The following is a 22760-nucleotide window of genomic DNA, read 5'->3' on the forward strand; positions in this document are numbered from 1 at the left end:
CAAGATACTCTTTTAGTTGACTAATCTCTATAATAAAAGATCTTTAAAATGTCTTGAGTACTTTTTCTAAGAATGTTCTGACATATCAAAGTCATATTTTATGGATGGGGATTTGTGATTGAAGTGGCTCATCTAGCCTAGTGGTTATCTGCTGCTTAGTTTCATGTGGCCTTTCTAAACCAAGCTAGAAAGTCTTAAAGTCTTTATCAAGCACTGTTGCAATACAAATAGGTATTTGCATGTTAAGATCTTGTTTTTCGTTTTTGTTGTGCAAAAGGTATTTGCAGAATATGACATTTATTATTTTTATAGAGAGTGAAGAACATTCTAGCAGAAATGTGTAATAAAGTTTTATTTATGCAGAAGAACTTTTACTTTCTGTAGTCCATATTGTTCAGGGTTTTCAGTGCTTTTACAGGTGTTTGAATACTGGTAGATTAGTTTTTTCTGGCTGAACTCCATGTCAAAAGTAAATTTCTGTGCACATAGTTTAGCTCCCTTGTGTTAGTCAGTTACATGAAGAAAAATAGACCTTTGAAAGGTTACTTCAAAGGTCAGGGAATTTCTGTACTTTTAGTTAATGACAGTGTATTAAATAAGATTGGATTGTGGTATATTTTCCTGTTTTAACTACCTTGTGTTCTTGTGAATATACCTCGTTCAAAGATACTAGGTCATACTAAATACAAACTGTTGTGTTACCTGTTCAAGTTTCAGCGATTTCATTTACTTGTGTCAATTGTTGCTACATATAGTGCCTTGCCACAGCAGCTGGGTGTTTCCTACATTTTCTGTTATAAAATACATTGCCTGCAGTTTATACTTCCACTGCAAGAATGTATTTTAAGATCATTTGGAAGAGAGGCTCAAAACTAATCTGAAGAAAAGTAATATGTCAAACTAACAGGTCAAAATTAAGAATATACTTCTGTAAAATATATCTACTGTATTAAACCAATAGGGCATTTTGGGGGGGTATAAAACTACTGTAAATGTTTATAGACTCTTTCAGATTTCATCTAAATGGATCAATAATGTGAGCTTTACATATTGCTTTTGCATTGAGTAAATAGGAGTTACACAAGTGTTACATATCTTAAGACCTTGAATGGCAGCAGACATGGGTGGGTTGAACTTCTGGCAATCATTAGTGTATGTCAGCTTGAACCCCATTCAGTTATCAAGTGGAAAACTGCACTCTCAGAATGGAATGGAGGGAGGCAAGGAAACGTTTGATAGTACCTTAATGTCAGTATTTTATACCAAGCAAAATATTGGAGGAGTTGACTGTACTTGTCGTCTTTGATAACGTCCCTCCCATCTGACTAATAATCAAATCCTTTAAGATTTGAGCTCTAAGAATGTCAAGAAATTATCCAAGCTTCCACAGTTACCTGCTGTTGATCAGTCTCAGGTGATAATCCGCTCCTAAATTTGGACACTGCAGTACAGAGCACACCTTACAGGGTTGCTACTGTCCAAGGGTGTCTTGCCTAAGAATGGACTAGGTCAGAGAAGTTCTAGCCCTGTATCCAACAATGACCAAAAGCAAGTATCTAATGATTATCGGAAGAGTCACTTATGGTGATGCTTTACCAGAATACTCTCCAGCATACAGTAACATGATTTGGGAGTTCTTGAGGGAAAGATGATGTCTGTTCTCAAAGTATTTTTGTGTGACTTCATCTGTTGTTCCACTGAACAGACATAAACTTCGCATGCTGTAGTGTGCAGTGGCAAAATGGATTTCCCAAATGGGCTTTTCTTTCTTCTACTTTTTTCAGTCTGCGACTTTTCTACTCTTAAGTTTACAAGCTGTATCACAAGATATTTGGATATCCTTACTACAGTACATGTTAAAGCATCGTTAATACGTTCAGACCTTTTTAATGATGCCATTTATTCAGTATCTAAACTTTGTAACAGAAATGTTATTTCCCTTGCCTTCCATAGTGGATATTTAGGCAGAGATCAATTGATGTGGTTGAGGCAGGGAAGAGCTGTTCCCTCTAGAGAGCTTGTGAAGGAAGGAGTGGAGTATTATGTTGGAATATTTTGGAGATAATAAAGATTCAGATGAAGAAGGGGCTAGAGCACAGACTTTAAATAATTTATGTGTTCAAGTCTGACCTGTCTTTTGATTATAATGACATGAGATTGGCTTATGTTTAAGGAAACGGGAGTTTAGAAGCTTGATTGATGTAGGTTGAGGTATTAGTTTGACAGCAGTATGGCACTGTTACCCAGTAAATCCCATTCTAGGTAGATTTTAGTGGCAACTCACTATTAAACTGGCTTGGTTAAGTTATAAAAGATAGCTGATATCTGTATATTCATTTTGAATGTGTATCTTAGAAGAATTTTAGAATTTTGGCATAAAATAAAGTAGTTGGGATCCCGGTGCCTATGAATTCTACTTAAGTAGCTCCATCTTTTGTTTTTTCACCTGGTAATTTAAGGTTAGGATCACATGTGTAGTGGCCCATCCTCTATTTCTTTCAATTACATATCCAAGTTTTTCACCCAACAATTTTGCAGAGCTTTATGTCAAATCTTAGTAGTCAGATGTATTAATTTTTTAATAATAGTGAAGCTTTTCTAAAAGACTCGTTGGTCGTCCTTTGATCTGAATAGGGAAACAGGGCTTCAGCCAGCTGAGGATGTACCTGTTCATTTTTCACAATGGTAAACATTCTGAGAAAAGTGTATGTTGCTCTTTACATACAGCTGATAAATTACTCAAGTTTTACTGCTCTGTAACTTTTGTGTAGTGTTTGAAGTCAGTTAAAAGAAAACAAAATGGTATAAAGATAAAACCAAAAGATCTGTTACACAACATCTGTATGTCCGCAATTGTTCGGGTGGGGGTATGTGTGGAGTGTTTTAATGCTCAGTAGAAGACTGTAGCTGTACTTCTGTTAAGAGTTGAGATAACAAGTGAAAGCGGCAAATATGTTAGAATGATCACAAACCTGTGAAACTGGTAGGGGAAATGAAGGGCCCTAGACTGTGTAAAAGAAAGGCTTAAGTAACCAGGTGGGGCAAAGGCTTACTTGCATTGTTCAGTGCATTAAGCTTTTCTATTAGTGTAGTGAACTGAAAGTTTGGAAATTAAATAATGTGAATCAAAAAGCGTCTCTCAAACGAGATGTATCTGTGATCTTATTCTGTTGCCCATTTCTTCCCTCTACCATCTCTCCCCCACCCTGCAGTCCTTAGATGACCTTTCAAATGTCCCTTCTGATGAGACAGTTCAACTCCATGCATACATCTCAGATACTGGTAAGTGAATTTGTTATGATGGCTGCTTACTTGTTTTCCACCGTTTATTTTGATTATTTTAATGTTACAAGCCCTTAAAATCCTAATCCTTTCATTTTTTTAACCTCATGAAACATATGAATTCATATTTTCCATTAAATCCTTGTAATGGAAATCCTTACAGAATTGGAGCTGTAGGTCATAGACTGTATATCTGTCCTTAAAATGTGATTTAATTTTTGGTTGTATGGTATGATTATTTTCCCTGTCTCTGGAGAATCATTCATTAAACTTAGTATTGAGTAGCATTTATTTTAACAACTATTTAAAGAACATATTCTGAAAGCCATCTCCGTCTAGTCAAACAATTCTAATTCTTGACTCTACTCTTACTGTAGTATTTCCCCCTGTTTTTTGTGTTTCCTTATTGACGTAGCTTAATTTAAGTTAGTGACTAGTCTTTACAGTGGTGGCATTTTTGGTTATCTATTATAAAAATTTGTATAGTAATAAATTAATTTTTATATGTTTTCACAACAAAAAATCAGATATTATTTGCAGATATTCTAGTTAGATGCGATTGCACTGGGTAATTAAATTGTGAATTGAATTTCAGATACTTTTTTTGGGTAGATTTTACTATGCAATAGACTTTGAAATCTGTGCTTTTAATAGCAGACGTGAGCTGTGAGCAAGAATTCAAACTACTTGACATTTTAATTAAACGGTGTTACTCCAACACAGTATGAGAGCATGGTTCAATCCAAGTCTTATGTAGTCAGTTCTTGGAGAAGGGGAAAAATAATTTAAAAGATAAGAATCACAATTTTGCTTTTTTATTAAAATAGCATGTGGAACTTTTCTCTGAATTAAACTTAGAACCACGCAAATTATGTTAAATTCATAATCCGGTGTGTATAGGTATCTATCAGCTTGACTCTGGATCCATAATGCTCCACTTGAACCAGGGGATATGTACAGGTTCATATTGTAAGATAGGGTTAAACTGGATGTGTCCTCTTCTTTATGTCATGTTTGAACAAGAAATAGAAGTCCCTGCTTTCTGGGTGCTACATGCAGTAGATGCATCCTGCATCTGCGTGCAGGCTCCTTTCCTCTGCCAAATACTACCCTCTACTGTGCTTGCAGGGTGTATACAAGATCTTCTCCATAATCTTGAAGGATTCACCTTGTCTTGTGTTGCAAAATAAACTCTGATTAAGAAGCTATGACATAAGGGACAGTGGGGACAACTTCTTTCTTTCTCTGCCACTCCTGTCCTGAAGTGGTACTCCTAAAGGTGCAGCTTAGCAGTTCCTGAGATGTGATCTGGTGGCTGCACAGCAGAATGGTCAACATGAGCTTAAGAGGATAGGGCTTGCTCAGCATCCATGGGGCCGGGGTTTCCCAGTTCTGTTCTCTGGGCAGTCTTTTGGCAGCATCCTGACGGCCCACTCTTTGCACTTGGGTTTCAGTGCTCAACATTCTTCTTCTAGAGGGTGCATGGCAAAGGAAAGGTGCTCCATGCACCTTGCTCATTGAGTGATTCCTTACATTGTCAGCAGCTGCCTCTATCCTAGAGCTGCTCCCTGGCTGCTTAGACCTTGGCGTTATTACTTGAGAGAAGTCAAGGCTGGAAGCATAACAGAGATTGGAGATGATGATCAGTCAGGAAAAGTGTATTTTATGGAGCACTGGTGCATTGAAAAATTCATAGAACTTGATCAAAAAGTATTTTCATCTAGCCACTGGAAAATTGTGGTTACTGGTTATTGGCTCAATACTTACAGATGCAACAGATAAAACATACCACTTTAAACTGTGCAGTGTAAACAATATTGGTTCTAGGTTATTCTGTAGATTAAATGAAAGTTTTTTTGAAACAAGCTCTGTACTGGGAGAATTCTGTGATGGGGGAATGTCCAAGAGAATATAAATATTCACTGGAGAACAGAAAGATGTTTAGTTCTGTTTAAGATAGATCTGTGTTCTTTCCAGATATAAGTTTACTTCTCCATAGAAGACGTGCACGCATGTATGGACACACAGAATACATTATATATATGTGTGCACTCACACACAGAATACATATGTATGTCTGTGTATATATAGTTTCTATTGACTCAAGTAGTGTGTAGGGGGGTATTTTTTACCTCACAGTTAGTAAGAAACTGCTGATGTTAATAACAAAACCAAATGCTTACAGCTTGTTAGCACTGTTTTGTATTTATAGATGTTTTTGATGGACAAACTTTTGTAGTATGATTAGAATACTTTGCAGACTTGAATTTCTTCTTTCACCTCTGTCTTGAGTTCTTCAGGTTAAAATTATTTTTAAAATATCTTTTCAGTATTCTTAAAAGTTGAAACCTTTTCTATTCTTTGTTTCTGTTTTGCATGTCAGTGAAACTTGCCTAACTAAGGCTACTTAATCTAAGTTTACATAGTAAGTTTCTGGAGGGTATCCCTTATACAGTGTTTTGGATAAAGGGATGGCTTACTCTTCTGCTTGCATGCCCATTTTTGTCTTTCAAGTCTGTCATTCCAGACATTTCTTCACTTCACGTTTGTGTCCTTTCGTCTTCCTTTCTGTTTGTTCCTTTTTTTTTGTTTGTTTTTAAACTACTAGTCTATGCTGACTCTGACCCATATGCTGTGGCAGGAGTGTGTAATGACCACGGCAAGACATATGCACTGTATGCTATCACAGTCCATCGGCGAAATCCAAACAGCGAAGAGACATGGAAGACATACCGGCGCTACAGCGATTTCCATGACTTTCACATGAGGATCACTGAGCAGGTAATTAATCTCATGAATCTTTTAAGGTTTCTTTGAAAGGTGCTTTTTCTGTGTGGTGGTATGGCATGGGTGCTGGCTTTCTCAAAGTGACTTAAGATGTGGGGTTGAAGCACTACATTATTTTCTGTTGAAGTGTACTTTTTTTACCATTTATATCATACCTTACTTGTACTGAGCAGTTTACAGGTGCATGTTTATATAGTTTGATACCTGATGGCTATATAATTGCTGTAACACAAGGAAATGAACTTAGAAAGCTTTTCCCCCTACCACCTCCTTTACTTAAATTTACTTTAAAATGTTTCCGTGGAAGTGTTATTGGTCTTGAACAGCGTTGTATTTCATTTGTTATTTGTCGCAGAGGTTAAGAAATAAAAGCTGAGCTAGGGAAATAGGTGTTTAGGTTTTAGATGAAATGGTACAGATCGGTGGGGTCTTCAAAGGGACAGCTGTTGGCAGTTCAGTGTACTGCTAAACAATCTGCCTTTTATTGTTGTACTTGTATTCTCAGACTCTTAACCCTTCTAACATGAAATTAAAAAAAAATAGAGACTTGTATGTAATTCACCAGCTGGTAGAAAGTAGAACCTGCTGACATGAAAAAGTGTCAAAAATGCATTGCTTTTAAGAGGAGGGTGAAATGCTTTTAAACCAAGCCCTTGGAGAAGTCAGATTTGACTGTATAACCTTTGAACTAGTCAGAAGTGTTGGATTATATCACTTTACCCTGCTACTAACAGAGAGGCAGAGAGAACAAATTGTGTGCAGGTAAGTTAGAGTTGTAAAGTCACAACAGTAGTGAAAATGGAAAAGGCTTTTTTATTAGAAGCAGACATTTTATTGAATACTTGTATTAAAAATAAATATTGTATAACTTGTAATAAACAGTCTGACATTGCTCTGAATTTCTGATTATCTTAGTGTGCTGTCAATAAATGTGAAATACCAATTTTTGTACTCTTCAAATTATTTTTTTCTTTTTTCTTTTTTTTTTTAATTTTGTTTAAATTAATTCACTGTTTTGAACAGTCCCTGTTCTTTTGAAACAGGTATGGGTTCCTGGATCTTATAGTGAGTTAGTGTTCTGCTGGTATGGGGCAATCATTTAAAACTGACTTACCAGTAAATGACTAGAAAAAAAATAGCAACAGCAAAAACTTTCAAAAGAGAGAAGCTCAGAAATTTCTTGTTGCTAAATCTGCTTTCTTTGAATTTACAGAAAATGGAAACATTATCCTAGAACACTGAGGTTGCAAAAAAAATAATTCCTGTGTTTCATTGCACCTGAGACTCCCAACATTTTTGCTTTGTTTTGACAATAAAACAGACATTCCTACTGAATTTATGGGGCACAGGAATGTCACTGATAGACTGAACACCCTTCCTGTGTCCTTGTCCGAGACATTGTTTTTGCCATGTTAGGGTAAAGGTTAGCATCTTTTAAATAAAATTAATAGGAAGGGCAGGGATTATTGTTTTTCAGAGAAAATAGGTGCTTGATCCAAAATGGAATTGAAGTTAGCTGTGCATAGTATCTGTGTGTGCTCTTTTCCTTAAAGTAATGAAAGATTCACACCAGTTTCTTTAGTCAGTTATGTAATAAATACTATTTGAAGTAGATACCAATATTTAAAATAGAGGCTGTTCTTTGCTTACATTGCTTCTGTTTGGATGCAAGTATTGAAATAAAAACTAGACCATCTTCTGTTCATTTTTTTTTCCCCACATGACCTATTTGCAAGGGAATGGGATTTGTAAAAGTTGCAAACAGTTATTCTTTGGTGCTTCCTACAGGCCATAAATGTTATACGAGCTCTGTGACCTTCCAAAGTTTAATGTTGTTTTCACAAAAAGACACCTTGCAGGGACTGAATGGAATCAATCTCATTAAATTTATAATTCTGTGGTCTTCTTTAGAGAGAAAAGGATACAACCTTTCTCCAGGTTATTTCTTAAAGCCTAGGTACTATACCTTTATCTCTTTACTGCCTTAAAATACTGGTTTTTTATAGGAAGTCTGGATTTTGTGTTTGGATAATCCTGATTCTTCAAGTTTTATTCTTGTCAAGTGTTTTTATTTTTGTGCATTATAGCAAATATGTTCAACCTTCTTCAGCGTTAAGGCCTCTTCATTCCCTGCTGCTTCCAACACCCATTCTTTCTGTAAAACCCTAACAGTGGAATACATGTCAACGGGTGCCAATCGCTGTCATTACCTGGAGAAATGGCATAGGTGATGGCATATCAAGCATGGTATAATAACCTGTGTGTAAACTGGGTGCTGCCATCCACTCCAGGGATAAAAGCTTAATCATTTCCTTAGTAGGTTTGATCAGGAGAGGAAAGAAAAGATGTTTTAGAAAAATTGATAATTTTTCTTGATGTAGTGTCATAACCGTGCTAACTTCTGCCCAAATAATAATGATAAATAATGATAAATCTTGAGCCTAAGCCTTTTGCACCCTGTACTAGTCTGTATTTCAAAAGTGAATTTCATGTGTGTGTGTGTTCAGAAATTTTGTCCTTGACGGTCTCCTGAGAATTTTCGTACATTTGGTCTTGACTGCCTACCTTTCATTTTGGCTTCTCCATGGAGTCTGATCCAGGCTTGATGCAGAAATTATTTGTCAGGTGCTATGTGGTAGATAAGAATAGGTGAATGTAAGATCCCTCGCATTTCTGAGCTTATATGGTGGTTTGAAACTCTTGAAAACAGAACAAAAAAATTTTATCCTTTTTTTTTTTTTCAGTTTGAAAACCTTGCAAATATACTGAAACTTCCTGGCAAAAAGACGTTTAACAATATGGACAGAGAATTTTTGGAAAAGAGGAAAAAAGATCTAAATGCGTATTTGCAGGTAGGCTGTAATGTTTTTTTTGCTTGTGTTCTCGGCTGAAATTCTTCCAAGGCAGAAAATTTGGTAGCATGTGCTTTTTTTTTTTTTTTTTTTTTTTTTTAAGAAAAAACCCAAAACAAACAAAAAAAAAGCTGTGTTGTAGATGGTACGCAATCCTAAATAGTATACTGCTAGAACTTAATATTTAATAAGTTTGCCTTTTCTTTGCTGTTTTGGTTTATTCTCAGCCAGTTCTGTCACTGGTAAGGTTCCATCTCTTTTGAGCTCTGTGCCATTAAACTTTTTTCCATTACGCTCCTGTTGTGGTTACTTTCTCTTGCACTGTTGCATAAGGATTGGTGTGGCACCCACTCTGGCGGTGCAGCAAACCACACAGCTTCTCCTTTGAGATACAGCTTCTATCAGCCTGACTAAAGGAATTCAGTTATTTCACTTCATAGGAACTTTCTGGTTAAGCAGCACAAAATATGGAGCAATTCAGTGGATGTGTTAATGATAAATAATGAAGATGAACAAAACGTAGTGAAGGCTGATTGTTCTGTTCAGATTGCTGACACTTTTTTCTCCTTTGTGTGAGAGATGTGCCCCATTTTTAATAGCAACATTTTTTCCATTCACAGCTTTTCACTGTTTTTTTCCCCCTTGGAGTTTTAGAGGCAGTTTCAGTGGTCATAAATGTGCGTATTTTTCTGTAGGATGCTAGAATTAACCTACTAGTTAAAATAATGGGAATTGCCAGGGAGCACATCAGTTTTATCTTGAGAATAGTGTAATGTTGGAATAAAATTTAGAGAATGAATGAGAAAATATATTCCAAGATGTAGTGTCTTTGTGCATGGTAAACTTCTACTAAACAGAATAGTATGGCCTGTTTCATTATTTATTAAAAAACAGCTTTTGAAAATTATTTTACACAGCTCTTGTTAAATCCTGAAATGATGAAAGCTTCTCCAGCTTTAGCCCATTATGTGTATGACTTCCTGGAGAATAAAGCCTACAGCAAAGGGAAGGGGGATTTTGCACGGAAGGTAAGAATGTTTTGTACTGTCAAGGGAACTTTAGAGCATTCAGTAGTGCAGTGATCACATTAAAGAGATGTTGAGCTGATATTAAACAGCTATATAGTACTTTCAAAACAACTTTCAAGTGAGTTGCTTTTAATACTTTGTGAGTGGCAAAGTGTCTGAGAACATATGGAACCAAACATTTACCATTTTTATAACAGGTAAATTTATTTGTATGACAAGGAAATAAAATTTTCAAATCGGACACAGCATATTGCACCAAGGCTACTTTGAAAGTGTGTTTGTTGCAAGTTACTTTCTGTCAGACATCTGTGATTTCTTTTTGTAATCTCATTCCTTTTAATTTCTATTTTCAGTTCTATACTCTGTATTAGTGCTGTTACCATGCTTTCCACTTTTCAGCCCAAAAGATTAAATGCATTTCCCTTCAAAAGCAGCTGTTACGTATTTAGCTGTTGTAACCATTCAGAGCTCTGAGCTGTGCATCCTTTTTGTTAAGCCACCAGGACTCTCTTCAGACAAATGATTCTTGACCAGTTTGTGTGGGCGTCTCTTTGCAAATGTAGCTATTTCTAAATTTTCAGTGGTTTTGAGACGAAAAGCATCTGTGACTGTATTGTCACTTCAGGTTGTTGTTCTACCTCAGTTCCTTGATAAATATTTAACTGTTTCACTGTTAAGTATTTATGAAGGTCTATGTAATGACTGAGTGAGATTTTCTTTCCAGCTTTTCAAGTGGAAACTTAATTTTTAAGGACATCACTCCAGTATTTGTGTCTGTTTGCGCTGAATTTAGAGTATATACTGAAAGAAAAATATTAACAGTTTATATGGAGCTACTTCGGTTTTAATTATACTTGCTGTGATATTAAAGCATATTACTCCAGTGCTGTTTAAAAGACACATGTTTCAAAGATGAGTAGTTGAAAGAAGTAGTGAAACATATGGAAGTAGGAAGCTTGGAAGGGAAAAATGGCATTGAATGGATAAGAAAAGGAAAATAAATTCAAGCTAAGAATAGCTGAGGGATGGGACATGGAAATGACTCGGGAAAAAGATCTGCTGAAAGATGTAAATAGCTACAGTAGGGCTGTAGGAATGAGAAATATAAATGAAAGTGAAGTTAGCACATTATTCTGCATTCTGCAATGAAGTTAAGCAATTTGAGTACGTTACTGTTCTCTGGTACAGTGTGATACTTCTCATAGTGTATTAACTACTGGTGTCCTCATAAACTGTACAATTCTGGTTAAACGTCTTCCCCTTCAGATGGACACATTTGTAAACCCACTGCGTAACTCTATGAGAAATGTATCAAATGCAGTCAAGTCTCTCCCTGACAGCCTGGCAGAGGGAATGACTAAAATGTCAGACAACATGGGTAAAATGTCAGAGAGATTGGGACAAGACTTAAAGCAATCATTTTTCAAGGTAAGAAAATACTTGATAGTTAATACATACTAATAATTGGAGATTAGCTATCGACTCATGTAAACTTACATTGTATACTATAATGAAGAGTCAAGTCATCAGACAGGAAAGCAATCTGTTTTATTCCTACACCCTTTTAATAAGGTGCAGCAGTCATTATGCTACATATGTGGAGTTCTTTTTGCTATTAAGTAACACATTTTCATGTGGCAACTACAGACTGTTACAGTGGTCGTTCTTCACTTAATTCTGCTCAGCCACTTGAGAAGAGTATAAGTCACTGATTTTCTCATTTTTTTTACCAACCATTCTCATAAAGCTAGTTTGCTGCATCTGCTGCTTTCACCAGAAAAAAAAAAAATTCTTCTCAAACTTAAAATAAGAAGATAGCCTCTTTTCTGCTTATTCCTTGCTGAAATCTGTTTTTAATTAAATTTTCTTTCTGTCTTTCCTGCCATCTTTCCTCATTCCTTAATATTCCTAATATTTAATACGTTAGATGTGGGGAATGGTAACATCGCATACTATCTAGAGATCTTAATGAAAGTAGTAATCTTCCTAACATGTCCATCTTACCTTCCTTTCTCTTGCCCTCTTCTTTCTGTGTGTAGCTACAAGGTCTGTGATCAGGGATTGTTCCGTTTGTGTTACCAGAAGAGTTACATGTGGCAGATGTAGAGTAGCAATCGAGATGAATTAACTCTTAAACCATGAAAGGGAATAATAAATCTGGGATAGTGTGTGTGTATGTGTGTATGTTTCTTTTCTGTGGTTGTTTTTTCATTACTTGTGAGATAAAGTGACTAGCTCTGGATTTCCTCATTGCTGGTAACTTCCCTAGTGTGTGACTAACTATATGATATGCAGTTACACTCACTGGGAAGTCTGTGACTAGGCAGGACTTAAGATCAAGAGGAAACATGAGACAAAATACCAGTCTCCTGTGAACTTGTAGGTGTTTTTCAGTTGAAGCATTAGGCACTTGAAAATATGTCGATTGTCTTAAAGCTATTGATAACTTTTTGATAGCTATAGAATACCTACAGGTCTGATTTATTGGAAGATGAAAGGAGTACTGTGTATTTATCTGTGGTAGTATGCAACTGACTTTTGACCAAATGTCAGGTTTTATTTTCATAACCAAATAGATATGAAAACTATCTGATTTATTGGTATTCAAAAGTATTTTTTCCTTCACAAACAATAGCTTTTTTCATTGTAGGTGCCTCCTTTGATCCAGAAGACCTATTCAGATCCTGACCATTGTCGTGTTGCAGCACCAATTGATGACAATGTGAGTCTGACATCTGTACTTTAAAAATTGACTCCTCTAAAACCAAATTAATGACTTGCTTATTCTTTGTTAAACTGTGTATTTATTGTTTTCTGATATTACACCAGGCACTTACAGTTCTTAACCTTTTAAAAAGAAAAATATACGTCCATCTAAAAGTAACATATTTGTTAGTACTAAAATGGTTTGCACAACAACGGAATAACTCAGAATGTACATGCTACTGCTTCTTTGTTTTGGGGGTGGGGGTTTGGGGTTGGATTTGGATTTTTTTTGCCCTCCTCCCTCCAATTTTTGTCTGTTCAAAGATAGTATAGCACCAGATTGTTAGCATCATTTTAGTTTGCATTTTATGGATTCTGATTTCTGATATGTGACCTTTTCAGGAGCATTTGTTATATGGATCGGTAGTGTTTTCTGTATTGTTGTAGAAAAAAACCTTCAGAATATGTTCCGAAAGAATAAAATTTTAGCATGTGGGTACCTAAAATGTATGAAGTAGTAACGATAGAAACTTGAAAATGAAGTTTAAATCTCTTGAGGTTATCATAAGCTATGGTATGTTGCTATTGTTTTGATGATACATGTGAAAACAATTGGCAAAAACCTTTTATCTCTAGAGTAGGACAGAAAGGCCATAAGATTACTAGTGATTATATGCGATTTGCTATGGTTGTAAATCTGCACCTGTTCTGTCCTTCATGTTTCGGGTTTTTTGGTCACATGAAAGCATTCCAGTTTGTCTTCCTGTGCATAACTGCTATGATGGCTTGGTAGATGTATTTTTGCTTAGACAACATAGCCTTGAGTTGTTCTGTGTTTTCTTTTTCCCCATTATTTTTCGCTGTATAAGACTATATCTCTAAGTTTGTAATTACAAAATCTTTGATACTTCTGAGGCTTCTGTTTTGTACAGGCAAAAAACAAAATAATATCATTCGAGTTTATGAGCAGCTTCTCTGCAGGTGTTTCCTTGATCTTCTGCAAAATGAATAGAACCTACAATTCTTCATAGCTTCTAAGTTAACGTACCAAGTGTTTCTGAAAGGCAGATTTCAAATGTTTTAAAAGCTTTCATCTCTCAACTGCTCTTTTAAGATGCATTTTTCACAATTTACAGCCACTAAATCAAACAAAAAGTATGGCAGTTTGAATGGAATTTTACGTGAAGAAGCAGTACTGTAAAAGCGAGGCATGGATCTATAGAATTTCTGGCTGGATTATGAACTCACTGACTGGGTTCCAGTTGCCTGTAAAGATGTATTTATGTAGTCCACCTAGCTGTGAGATCTTGCTACTTCTTCTAGTTTAGGATTAACAATATAGTGCAAACTACCACTCTCTCAGGTAGAGCTGTGTAAGATTTCACATACAAAACAAAACTCTGAATGCTTAGCATGTAAAACTCCTATTATTTTTTTTTTAAAAAGTGCATTAAATCTTTAAATCTTGCTAAAGATACAGTAAGATTTTAATTAATCAAAAAATCAAATCAGTTTGTTGTACTTGAGATAAATGTTGTGGTCTCTTGTACAATACAACTGTAACTCCAAATGCTGTCTTCTTATGCAATAGCTTAACAATACATAGGCTTGTATTTGGGCCTATAAGCAGGCCTTGAGAAGCTGCTGTTGTTTCTACAAGAGAAACATCAATAGCAACTAAGATGACAATCTAATACTTTCATGCTATAGAATTCAGTAAACTCTCCCTCAGATTTTGATATTTGAAATAATGTAGATGGTTACTGCGAGTATACACCATCCATCTTTAAAAACTTTTATGTAGTTGCTGAATCCTTTCTTTTAGGTTTTCTGTAAAAGTTGGCTTTTGTAAGTCAGTCTGTGTAACATCTGCTATTAAATAATAAAATTATGCTTTTCTTAATCTACAAGCATAAAAGCACTTGATAGCCATACAGATTAGAACAGTATCATAATAAAAGGCAGTTCATTGCAGTGAAGCGGCATTTTTCTTACAAGGTTCTGAATTTGGCACGGTGTGTCCATAAGAAAAAGATGCCAAAGAAAAGCTGCTTCCAGAATTTTCATGTTAGGCTACTGGAAGCAGTTACCAAATTGTTCAGGGACAAGCTCTCGCTTTAGGACATACTTGATTGTATTAACTTTTTTCGACTTTGGCGAAGTAACAGTTTCTTTTTGTCTTATTTTAAAAATCCAGTGGATTTAAGCCTAGTTTAGTTTTCAGTCTTTCTTTGCTGTTAGTGATGTCATAGAAGAATTAGGGAAGTTTTCGTATTTCAGTAAAATACAGAGCAAATTGTTTCTGTCATTGTTCTTATACTGAAGCATTTGACCTGTGAAGCAGATACTAAAACTGTAGCTTTCTTGAAGTGAAATAAAAGTTTACTGATTATACTTTTACTTGGTGGTCAGGTGGATGACAATATTCCGCTGAGAGTAATGCTCCTCCTTATGGATGAAGTCTTTGATTTAAAGGAAAGAAATCAGTGGTTAAGAAGAAATATAAAAAATCTGCTTCAGCAACTTATTAGAGCAACATATGGTGACACAATTAATAGGTACTGCTTTTCTTATATAGAGCGATCGTGTGAGTGAGATTATGAAACTGTCTATAAATCCTTTTTGGTATTTCCTAAATCATTGTGGTTTAGATCTGCATGCATTCCACTTTGAAGAGGATCAATAAACCAAGTACAAATGTGGTGTAAAATGGATATAAACACGAAACGTTGCTGAAAGACAAATTCCAGTAACTCTTACATGCCAGAGAATTTTCAAAACCACTTTTGCATATCAACAAGGGTTCACATTTCTGTGAATGTAACAATACTGATGTTGTGTATGCTTTTTGCCCTGTGTTTTACACTATGCTTTGTTATTAATACTATTTATTACTATTTGTACGATTTGTTTACATCTGTGATGCCACAAATGGAATGATACACTGGCACAATCAAATTATGTGAACTGTACTGAGTTGCTGTGTTAATTTTTTGCTCTCTCACGTCAAAAGGTGGGGCAGGGGAGGGAGAAGGACTGTTACAGGTCTGTTCTGCCCCCCCCCCCCCCCCCCATTCTCTGTAAATCACATGTACCATTTTTCATGCAAGTGCAAAGCAAATTAGTAGTGCTAAATAAGTAGCGATTCTTGCCCTCATCTTAGAAATCTACAGTTTCCAGGCTTTCTAATAATCTGTCTCTGAAATGTAAATAAAAATACAGAACAAAAATTTTCTAGAAACAGGGTTGGCATTAAATTGTTGCTTTGGATTAGTGCCATGAATCTAAAATTTAATTTCTGGCAGGTGAGTAGTTTCCTATTACTTTTCTAGGACATTCCTCGCTATATCATTACTTTTTACTCTTCACAAGTGTATCTGTGATGTTTTCATCGTCACTGTTAGTTTATCAGTCATTGTACCAGTACTGATACAACCATGTAGTAATAATAGCACTGGGTATTTTTCAAATAATGCCTCACGACCAGGTGACAATTATCATGAGACTCGTGCTTCCAAAAACATGTTGCCCTGTTGAACAACTCTGAATACTTTTTGCTATTTTCAGATTGTAATATAACTAGCTGAGTTTGTGCACAGGCTACTGCTCTCTTACTGCAAAGATGTGTATAGGACTATTTTGCTTCTGCATTTGAAGCTATTCCAGATACTCACAGCTTCCTCTGGTTCAGCAGTCATATCTTGTCTTAGCAGGTTCTTGGGGCTTAGTGGCATTCTGCAGCAAAATAGTGTTTTTCTATTTCTTAGAAACCAAATTATGTTTAGGGAAATAATCATGGGATTATGGTGATACATAGATATGTAATCATTTCTGTAAACATCCTAGATTTGGATATTGAGCTGTGTGTATGTGTTGATGAATGAAGGTCAAAGTCGATGATCAGTCTGTATCTCCTGTAAAGATTATGAGGTAACTGTATACATAAATATGGTAATTTGAGATTTTAAATAGGTTCTTTGCTTACAGAAGCAGAACTTGTAGTACTCCATGAAAAGGAGCACTCTACAAGCAGAAAATTTATGTAATGCTGACGGGAGATGCAACATCAGTTTTCCAGCCTGCTTAGTCATCGCAGATATACTCAAAAAGAAAAAGGTTTTAGCTTTAGGAGTCAGCAGTGAACTTAGATTTTTATCTTGAGAATCAGTATTTGCTTTCCTAGTTTGCAGGTTTATAGAACCTACTTACAGAGTTAGAGAAAGTTGAAATAATACTTGTTTTTGCACTAGAGTGTTCTTTAAAACGCTATACTTATGTGTTCTCTGCTCTAAAAATTAAATGAGAGACCGGTTGCTTTGATTTTAGAAAAATCGTTGATCATGTTGATTGGATGACATCTCCTGAGCAAGTAGCAGATGCAGTGAAACGCTTCAGGTATGTCTTTTACCATAAGTGTAAAACATGAAGTACTTGCCGTCTGATATCTGTGTATCCCTCCTATTCTTTTTATGTAAGGAAATTTATTACTGTACAGAATTCCAGTTGGAGCATACACTGCTTTTTACATGTGTTAAGTGAGAGAAAGTAGTTGTCACATGAAGAATAATATTTTTGAGTGTTCTCATGTTCCTTAAGAAGTTCTTTGTTAACCAGTCTAGAAGAACTAGAGTATGGGTATAGTTATAAATTTCATCATATTACTGGGTGAAATGTCGTTTGCCTTGATGAAGGCATGTGCATGCCTTGCCTTAAAAGGCAAACAATTATTACTAAAAAACGCATAGCTCTAAGCTAGTATGTTTCACACGTGGGCAGACAGAACAGAACTGAAGTCCGAATTTGAAAGTATCAAAGCTCTGTCATTACATTTCCTGAAAGTCTTAAAGCTTCTGCAGTGCTGTTGAGTGAGACCCACCCACCTTGCTGCCTTTTTTTTTTTTTTTTTTTTTTAAATGGTGTGAAAGCGTTAAAGTAGGATAACATATTAGCCAAAGGGTCACACTTTACAGGCATTCTGTTATTTTTTAATAAAACCAAGTATGTGCGCTGCTTATTCAGAAAAAAAAGCCGTTCACAGATGTAAAATAGCTTTTTAGGCAGAGGCATATCTTTTGCATTGGGCTTTACGTGACACTGAAACTACATCTCAGCTTTAGCTTGTTGATAGGCTAACTGCTGTCAGAGATCTAATGAAGCAATTAATAGATGAAAGCGTAGTCTCTCAGTGGCAATAGACTGGTGAAGAAAATCTTAGGTATATTTTATGTAACAACTATGTGGCATTTTAATGCTTTTGTTGTGCAATATTTTCTTAAAATTTTGTTTCATCTGCTTCTTGTACTAAAAAAGAATATGGTAGCTACTTAATAGGTTGAGTGTATTGTTCTTCTTGCTTGTGATTTCTTTTTTTGCCTTTTCCCTTTTCTAATATTTGAAGTGTGTTAGGTTGTATGCAAATGACTTTCTTGTATTTATTTTATGAGCTAGCTTTGAGGGATTAAAAAGAGCCTTTCACTTGATAAAATGTGAATGTATTTTGACAGATTTGCTTTTGTTACAGAGATGCGTTTTGGCCCAATGGCATTTTAGCAGAGACTGTTCCACAGAGGGACAAAGCTATTAGAATGAGAACAAGAGTGGCAGGGAAGACTAAATTACTGGAGGTAATGCCAGGTAAGTGAGCCTGGGATTGAAGCCTAATAATCCTTACCATAAATTGTTACCGGAATTAATGTCAGTATTTTTGTTGATAGTTGAAATGTTGAAAAATGTCGACGTATAAACTGTGTTAAAGTAAAAAGGTTTTTAATTACTAAAGCACTGAACACTTTCACATATACTGTGACTTTGCAACTGTAATTCTTAGAACTAAGTCAGTATTTAGTTTCACTAGAGGATTTTAAGTTTAGTGCATGAAGTACCTGTATTCCATTACATCATGATTTCATGTAAAATAACATGTTTCCGCATACATAGTGTAAAAGTGAAGTAATTTTCAGAAATCCTTCTGCTGTAAGAGAACTTTTAGTTTAGTCATGCCGTGGATAATAGAGGCTCTGTTACTTCACTTTCCAGGCTATGTAATTTGAAAGACTTAATATTCAGTTTAAGTTTGTTGTTAACAGAAGCAGAATTTAGCTTAAACTTCTGTGTAACTCTCATTTTTATAGATGAACTGAAGCACATCATAGGTGCTGAGACTACTCGGAAAGGCATTCTTCGAGTCTTTGAAATGTTCCAGCACACTCAACTGAACAAGAGAATGGTGTATGTGTTTCTGGAGAGGTTCCTAGAAACCTTATTTCCGGAAAATAAGTTCCATGAGCTCTTCAACAAACTGCATTCACGGTCAAAGCAGATGCAGAGGTATAAGCAGAGACTACATTGTACTCAAGCGCCTTCCTTACAGAAAAGGTGACACTTGAAACCTATTGAGCTGGTGTATGTTTGTCCAGGACTAATTACTTGGGCAGATTCTCTGGGGCTTCAAACTCACATGCTGTTATTTCTGCACCAGTCTTGTAGTGTCACATATTAGATTATTAATGCATCTGTAAGACCTGTGGATCTTCTCATCTTCACTTGTAATTCAACCACTACCAAAAGGGTTTGTGTGTCTTAAATGATTTGGTGCGTCTTCATGCAACATTGAGAAGAATACTGGCTCAATATGTAAGAATGCTGATTCGTTCCGTTCCTGAGTCAATGGTTTTGCCAGCAATGAAAAGTGCCAGACTGTTCAAGTAAAGCACAACTGTGGTGATAAAATGGAAGAAAAGGATGTTTTGGCACTGGGAGATAGTGCAATGAGTGAGAATCAGGTGGAGTCATTCTATGTTATGACTGTTGAGGCTCTGTAGGGCTCTTCTAACATTCCTGTAAAGACTGAGCTAACAGGAAAAGCAGTCTCTGGAATACCACGTTCAGAGGAGAGGGGAGAAATAGTTATAGCCCTATCATAAAAGTACATTTATTAAAGAAAAGTTGAGGTAATGTGGCTTCTATGCCACATTCATATCACCTTTCATGTTTTGAAAAATCTACTAATATTAGATCTAATGGGGGTTTTACTAAAGGCAGAGGTGCAGTAGGAACAAACCCTCTATTCTGGTTATTCTGTAGCTTTAAGGGCCATATTCTGCTCTTACGGCGTGTGGCATACATTTTGCATGTAACTTCAGTGGAGAAGGGGCATCATATTTAAGTTCAATTGGCGTATTTGAACATATGTCAAGTTGATAGTTGTAGAAGGAAGGGGGTACATGTTTCAAAGAGGATAGACATCATGAGAAGAAGATGAGGAAATTGCACTAAGACACAGTTTACATACAACTCCCCAGTAAAATCTGAAACTTTTTTTTGGTATAAAAGACTATGTCCTACTTAATTGGAAGATTCCTTACCTTTTAGTGTGTAAGCCTCATAGGGGAAAATGTTAGAATTAGTTGGTTCCTCACAGGTAAAAGATATCATTAGTCATATGCGAACACTTGGAAATTTCTGAACGCATCTCAGTGTATATATGAAAATAAAAAGGAGATAAACTACAATATTTTTTTAAATAAGTTTTTTATTTTTTGCATAGTGTAAGATTTTAATAAAAATTTGACATCAAGGCCCCACATCCATCTGTTTCGTTTCAGTGAAGAATTTCTGTCTAATTAAAAATAAAGTAACAACTGAATAATCCTGGTTGGCCACAGCATATCTCAGTTTGTGTTTTCCTTTTTGTTAGTCCCCTACTGTTTGAGCACCACTGTCCAGGTGAAAATAAAGCAATCCTATAGAGTCCGATTTGGGTTTGGTTTGTGGTGAGTTTTATTTTTTTCCTGAATGCTAAACACAGGGTAAGGTACAGCTATTGGATCAAGGATCCTCATAGCAATTTGTGTCTTAATGGGAACAAATGATCCTTTTAAGTGAGGGAGGAACACAGACCTTTTATGAAAGTGTTCTAAGAAAAGATAGAAGGCTCTCAAAGGACCTAGTTAAATTGACTGAAGCCTCTATATAGATCATTTTTTCTCATGGACTCTATTAATGCAATGTAGCCTTTTATCATACTACTTAATGACGATCATATTGTACTGTTAACATTCTCATACAGTATGCATGGGCTCAAGTGCACTTTTTTTTCTTTGTTGCAGAACTAAAAACTGTAAATGAAATCCCTTTCTTTTATAATCCCTATGAAGACAAGTTGGTAAAATGTAAGAACCCTTCCCTCTTCCTCTCTGCAGGTCCTGTAGAAGCGTGATGATTAAGTGCTGTTGAATTTAACAAAATCTTGAGTTCTGTGTGAAGTAATCAACATAGCCAGCTCCTATTGTTTACATGACCATATCTTCCTCTGATGTCAGGGTGCTCAGGCGTGCCTGACATCTGACTGATGAAAGATGGTTCGGCAATTTGTTCTTGGCGATATAGCAAATATATCATTGATCCTACAAAATCTACTTTATGTCTTTGAAATCACTGAATTTGTTATGCGGTATGCAAATGGGAAGTTCAAATACTCTTTTGTAAAATCTGTGGAACCTATTAAGTCTCTGTAGGTACCATGAAAATTTTCAAGAGAATAGTGATCATGTGCAAATTTGAGTGTTGGGGTTTTTTTAATTATCTGGTACATTTCTGTCCAAAAATGAAATAATATCTCTAGGAATGTGAACAGAACATAATACACCGTGTTTATTAGTCATTTTACTTAATGAATTTATTACACACATATACCTATGCACACATTTATATACATATGTGTGCATGTGTATATATATTTAGTTACAGAATGTGGCTTCCTGATTCAGTGGTGCCTGTTGGCTGGCAAGAATCATCAGAAAAGAATACTTTTTGTTAAAAACAGTTTGGATGTATCTTTATTTAAATGGTTTTCCTGTTGGATGATTTACAATACTTGCCCTGTCAACCCATGCAGCCTATTCTGGAAAGTTTCAAAAACTGAATGTTAATATACAGCACTTAAGTGTCTGGGTGTATCTTCTGGCCTTTGGGTGCTGTGACTGGCCACTGAAAATTGTGCCATTGTCAACAAATGCACTTGTTTTAGCCTTAATTATTTTTAAGAAAAAATGAACAATTGACTTTTTCATTTGGTTCATCCTCAAGCTTGTGCTGCTGGTGTTTGCTAGAACTAAACAGTAAATTTTAAGTGCTACCAGAATGTGTACCAAAATAAAAACATATGAATTCCACAATCTAAATTTTAATTTTGTGCAATATTTTCATTTAATGCATGTGTATTTGAATAACTGTAAAATAAATGACTTTTTAATGTTTTGAAGTCTAGGTTAAAAATGTCTTCTCAGCTGAACAATTTTGCATTCTGTTGTTGCGTTAGTTTATTTAAGGACTTGTTTTAAAAGTCTTCATTTGTTACTCCTTTCTTAATTCCCTTGTTCTCAATGACAATTGCTCATCTGAGCAAAGCTCGTCTAATACAAGGGAGAAATCTGAAGAGCACATCTCATGAATATAGCTGTTATAAATTACTTGTGCATATCATTGTACAGTAAGTGTCAGCTGTGTGCCTAATTGTTCTATTGAGCTTTTTCCCTCCCTTCCCCCTCCTTTCGTTTCCATAACAAAGAATGAACATGAAACAGGCTGCCATGGTCGCTTCTGCTGAATGGCAGAGGACTCTGAATTTTATTTTATTTTTTTGGAGTTTGCATTTATGTTCTGTCCAATAGAAAGCTAAAAAATTACACTAATAAAGTATTAACAGGATTATTATGAGTCTCTGTTTATTTTTTAAATAACTTTCTTGCTAGCAGGTATGAATGTTCCTTAAGTCTGGGGAAAAAAATATTTTCCCTAAAGATGAAAATATTGCTGTTAAATAAAACAATCATTCCTCGATTATTTTTTTAACATTTTATAAACTGGTTTTGCTTTTAACAAATTAATCTCTACATTAATTTTCAACCAGCATTTGCAGAGTTCTCCGTTTTAAAAGGACTTATGCAGAAACAGTGGGAATGTATGGTGCAGGAGTTCTTTTATGTTGTGGGTTTTTCCTCTTTGGCCTTTTCCCCTGGGTTTATTTTTCAGCAGCTGGATCTACCATGGGAGCACAATTGTTACCCTTGATATATTTATTCCAGCTGTTTCACATTCATCAAAA

General features: G+C 35.6%; 1 protein-coding gene across 5 annotated transcripts in view; it reads left to right on the forward strand.

The window, feature by feature from the left end:
* SNX13 (sorting nexin 13) overlaps positions 1-22363 on the forward strand; it is a 67236-nt gene extending 44873 nt beyond the window's left edge. Inside the window, exons 17-26 of one of the 5 annotated variants that reach the window (XM_040590526.1) lie at positions 3213-3282; positions 5924-6063; positions 8814-8921; positions 9839-9949; positions 11216-11377; positions 12600-12671; positions 15068-15213; positions 16982-17050; positions 18177-18289; positions 18787-22363. In XM_040590526.1, the coding sequence (XP_040446460.1) occupies positions 3213-3282; positions 5924-6063; positions 8814-8921; positions 9839-9949; positions 11216-11377; positions 12600-12671; positions 15068-15213; positions 16982-17050; positions 18177-18289; positions 18787-19034 (1239 nt within the window). In that variant the 3' untranslated portion in view covers positions 19035-22363. Of the gene's footprint in view, positions 1-3212; positions 3283-5890; positions 6064-8813; positions 8922-9838; positions 9950-11215; positions 11378-12599; positions 12672-15067; positions 15214-16981; positions 17051-18176; positions 18290-18786 lie in introns of those variants that run through there. The other 4 variants (XM_040590525.1, XM_040590527.1, XR_005827400.1 and 1 more) reach the window with 4 other exon arrangements.
* Positions 22364-22760: the final 397 nt, after the last annotated feature.

The sequence above is a fragment of the Falco naumanni genome, chromosome 4 (assembly GCF_017639655.2).
Source record: "Falco naumanni isolate bFalNau1 chromosome 4, bFalNau1.pat, whole genome shotgun sequence".
Classification (NCBI taxonomy): Eukaryota; Metazoa; Chordata; class Aves; order Falconiformes; family Falconidae; genus Falco; species Falco naumanni.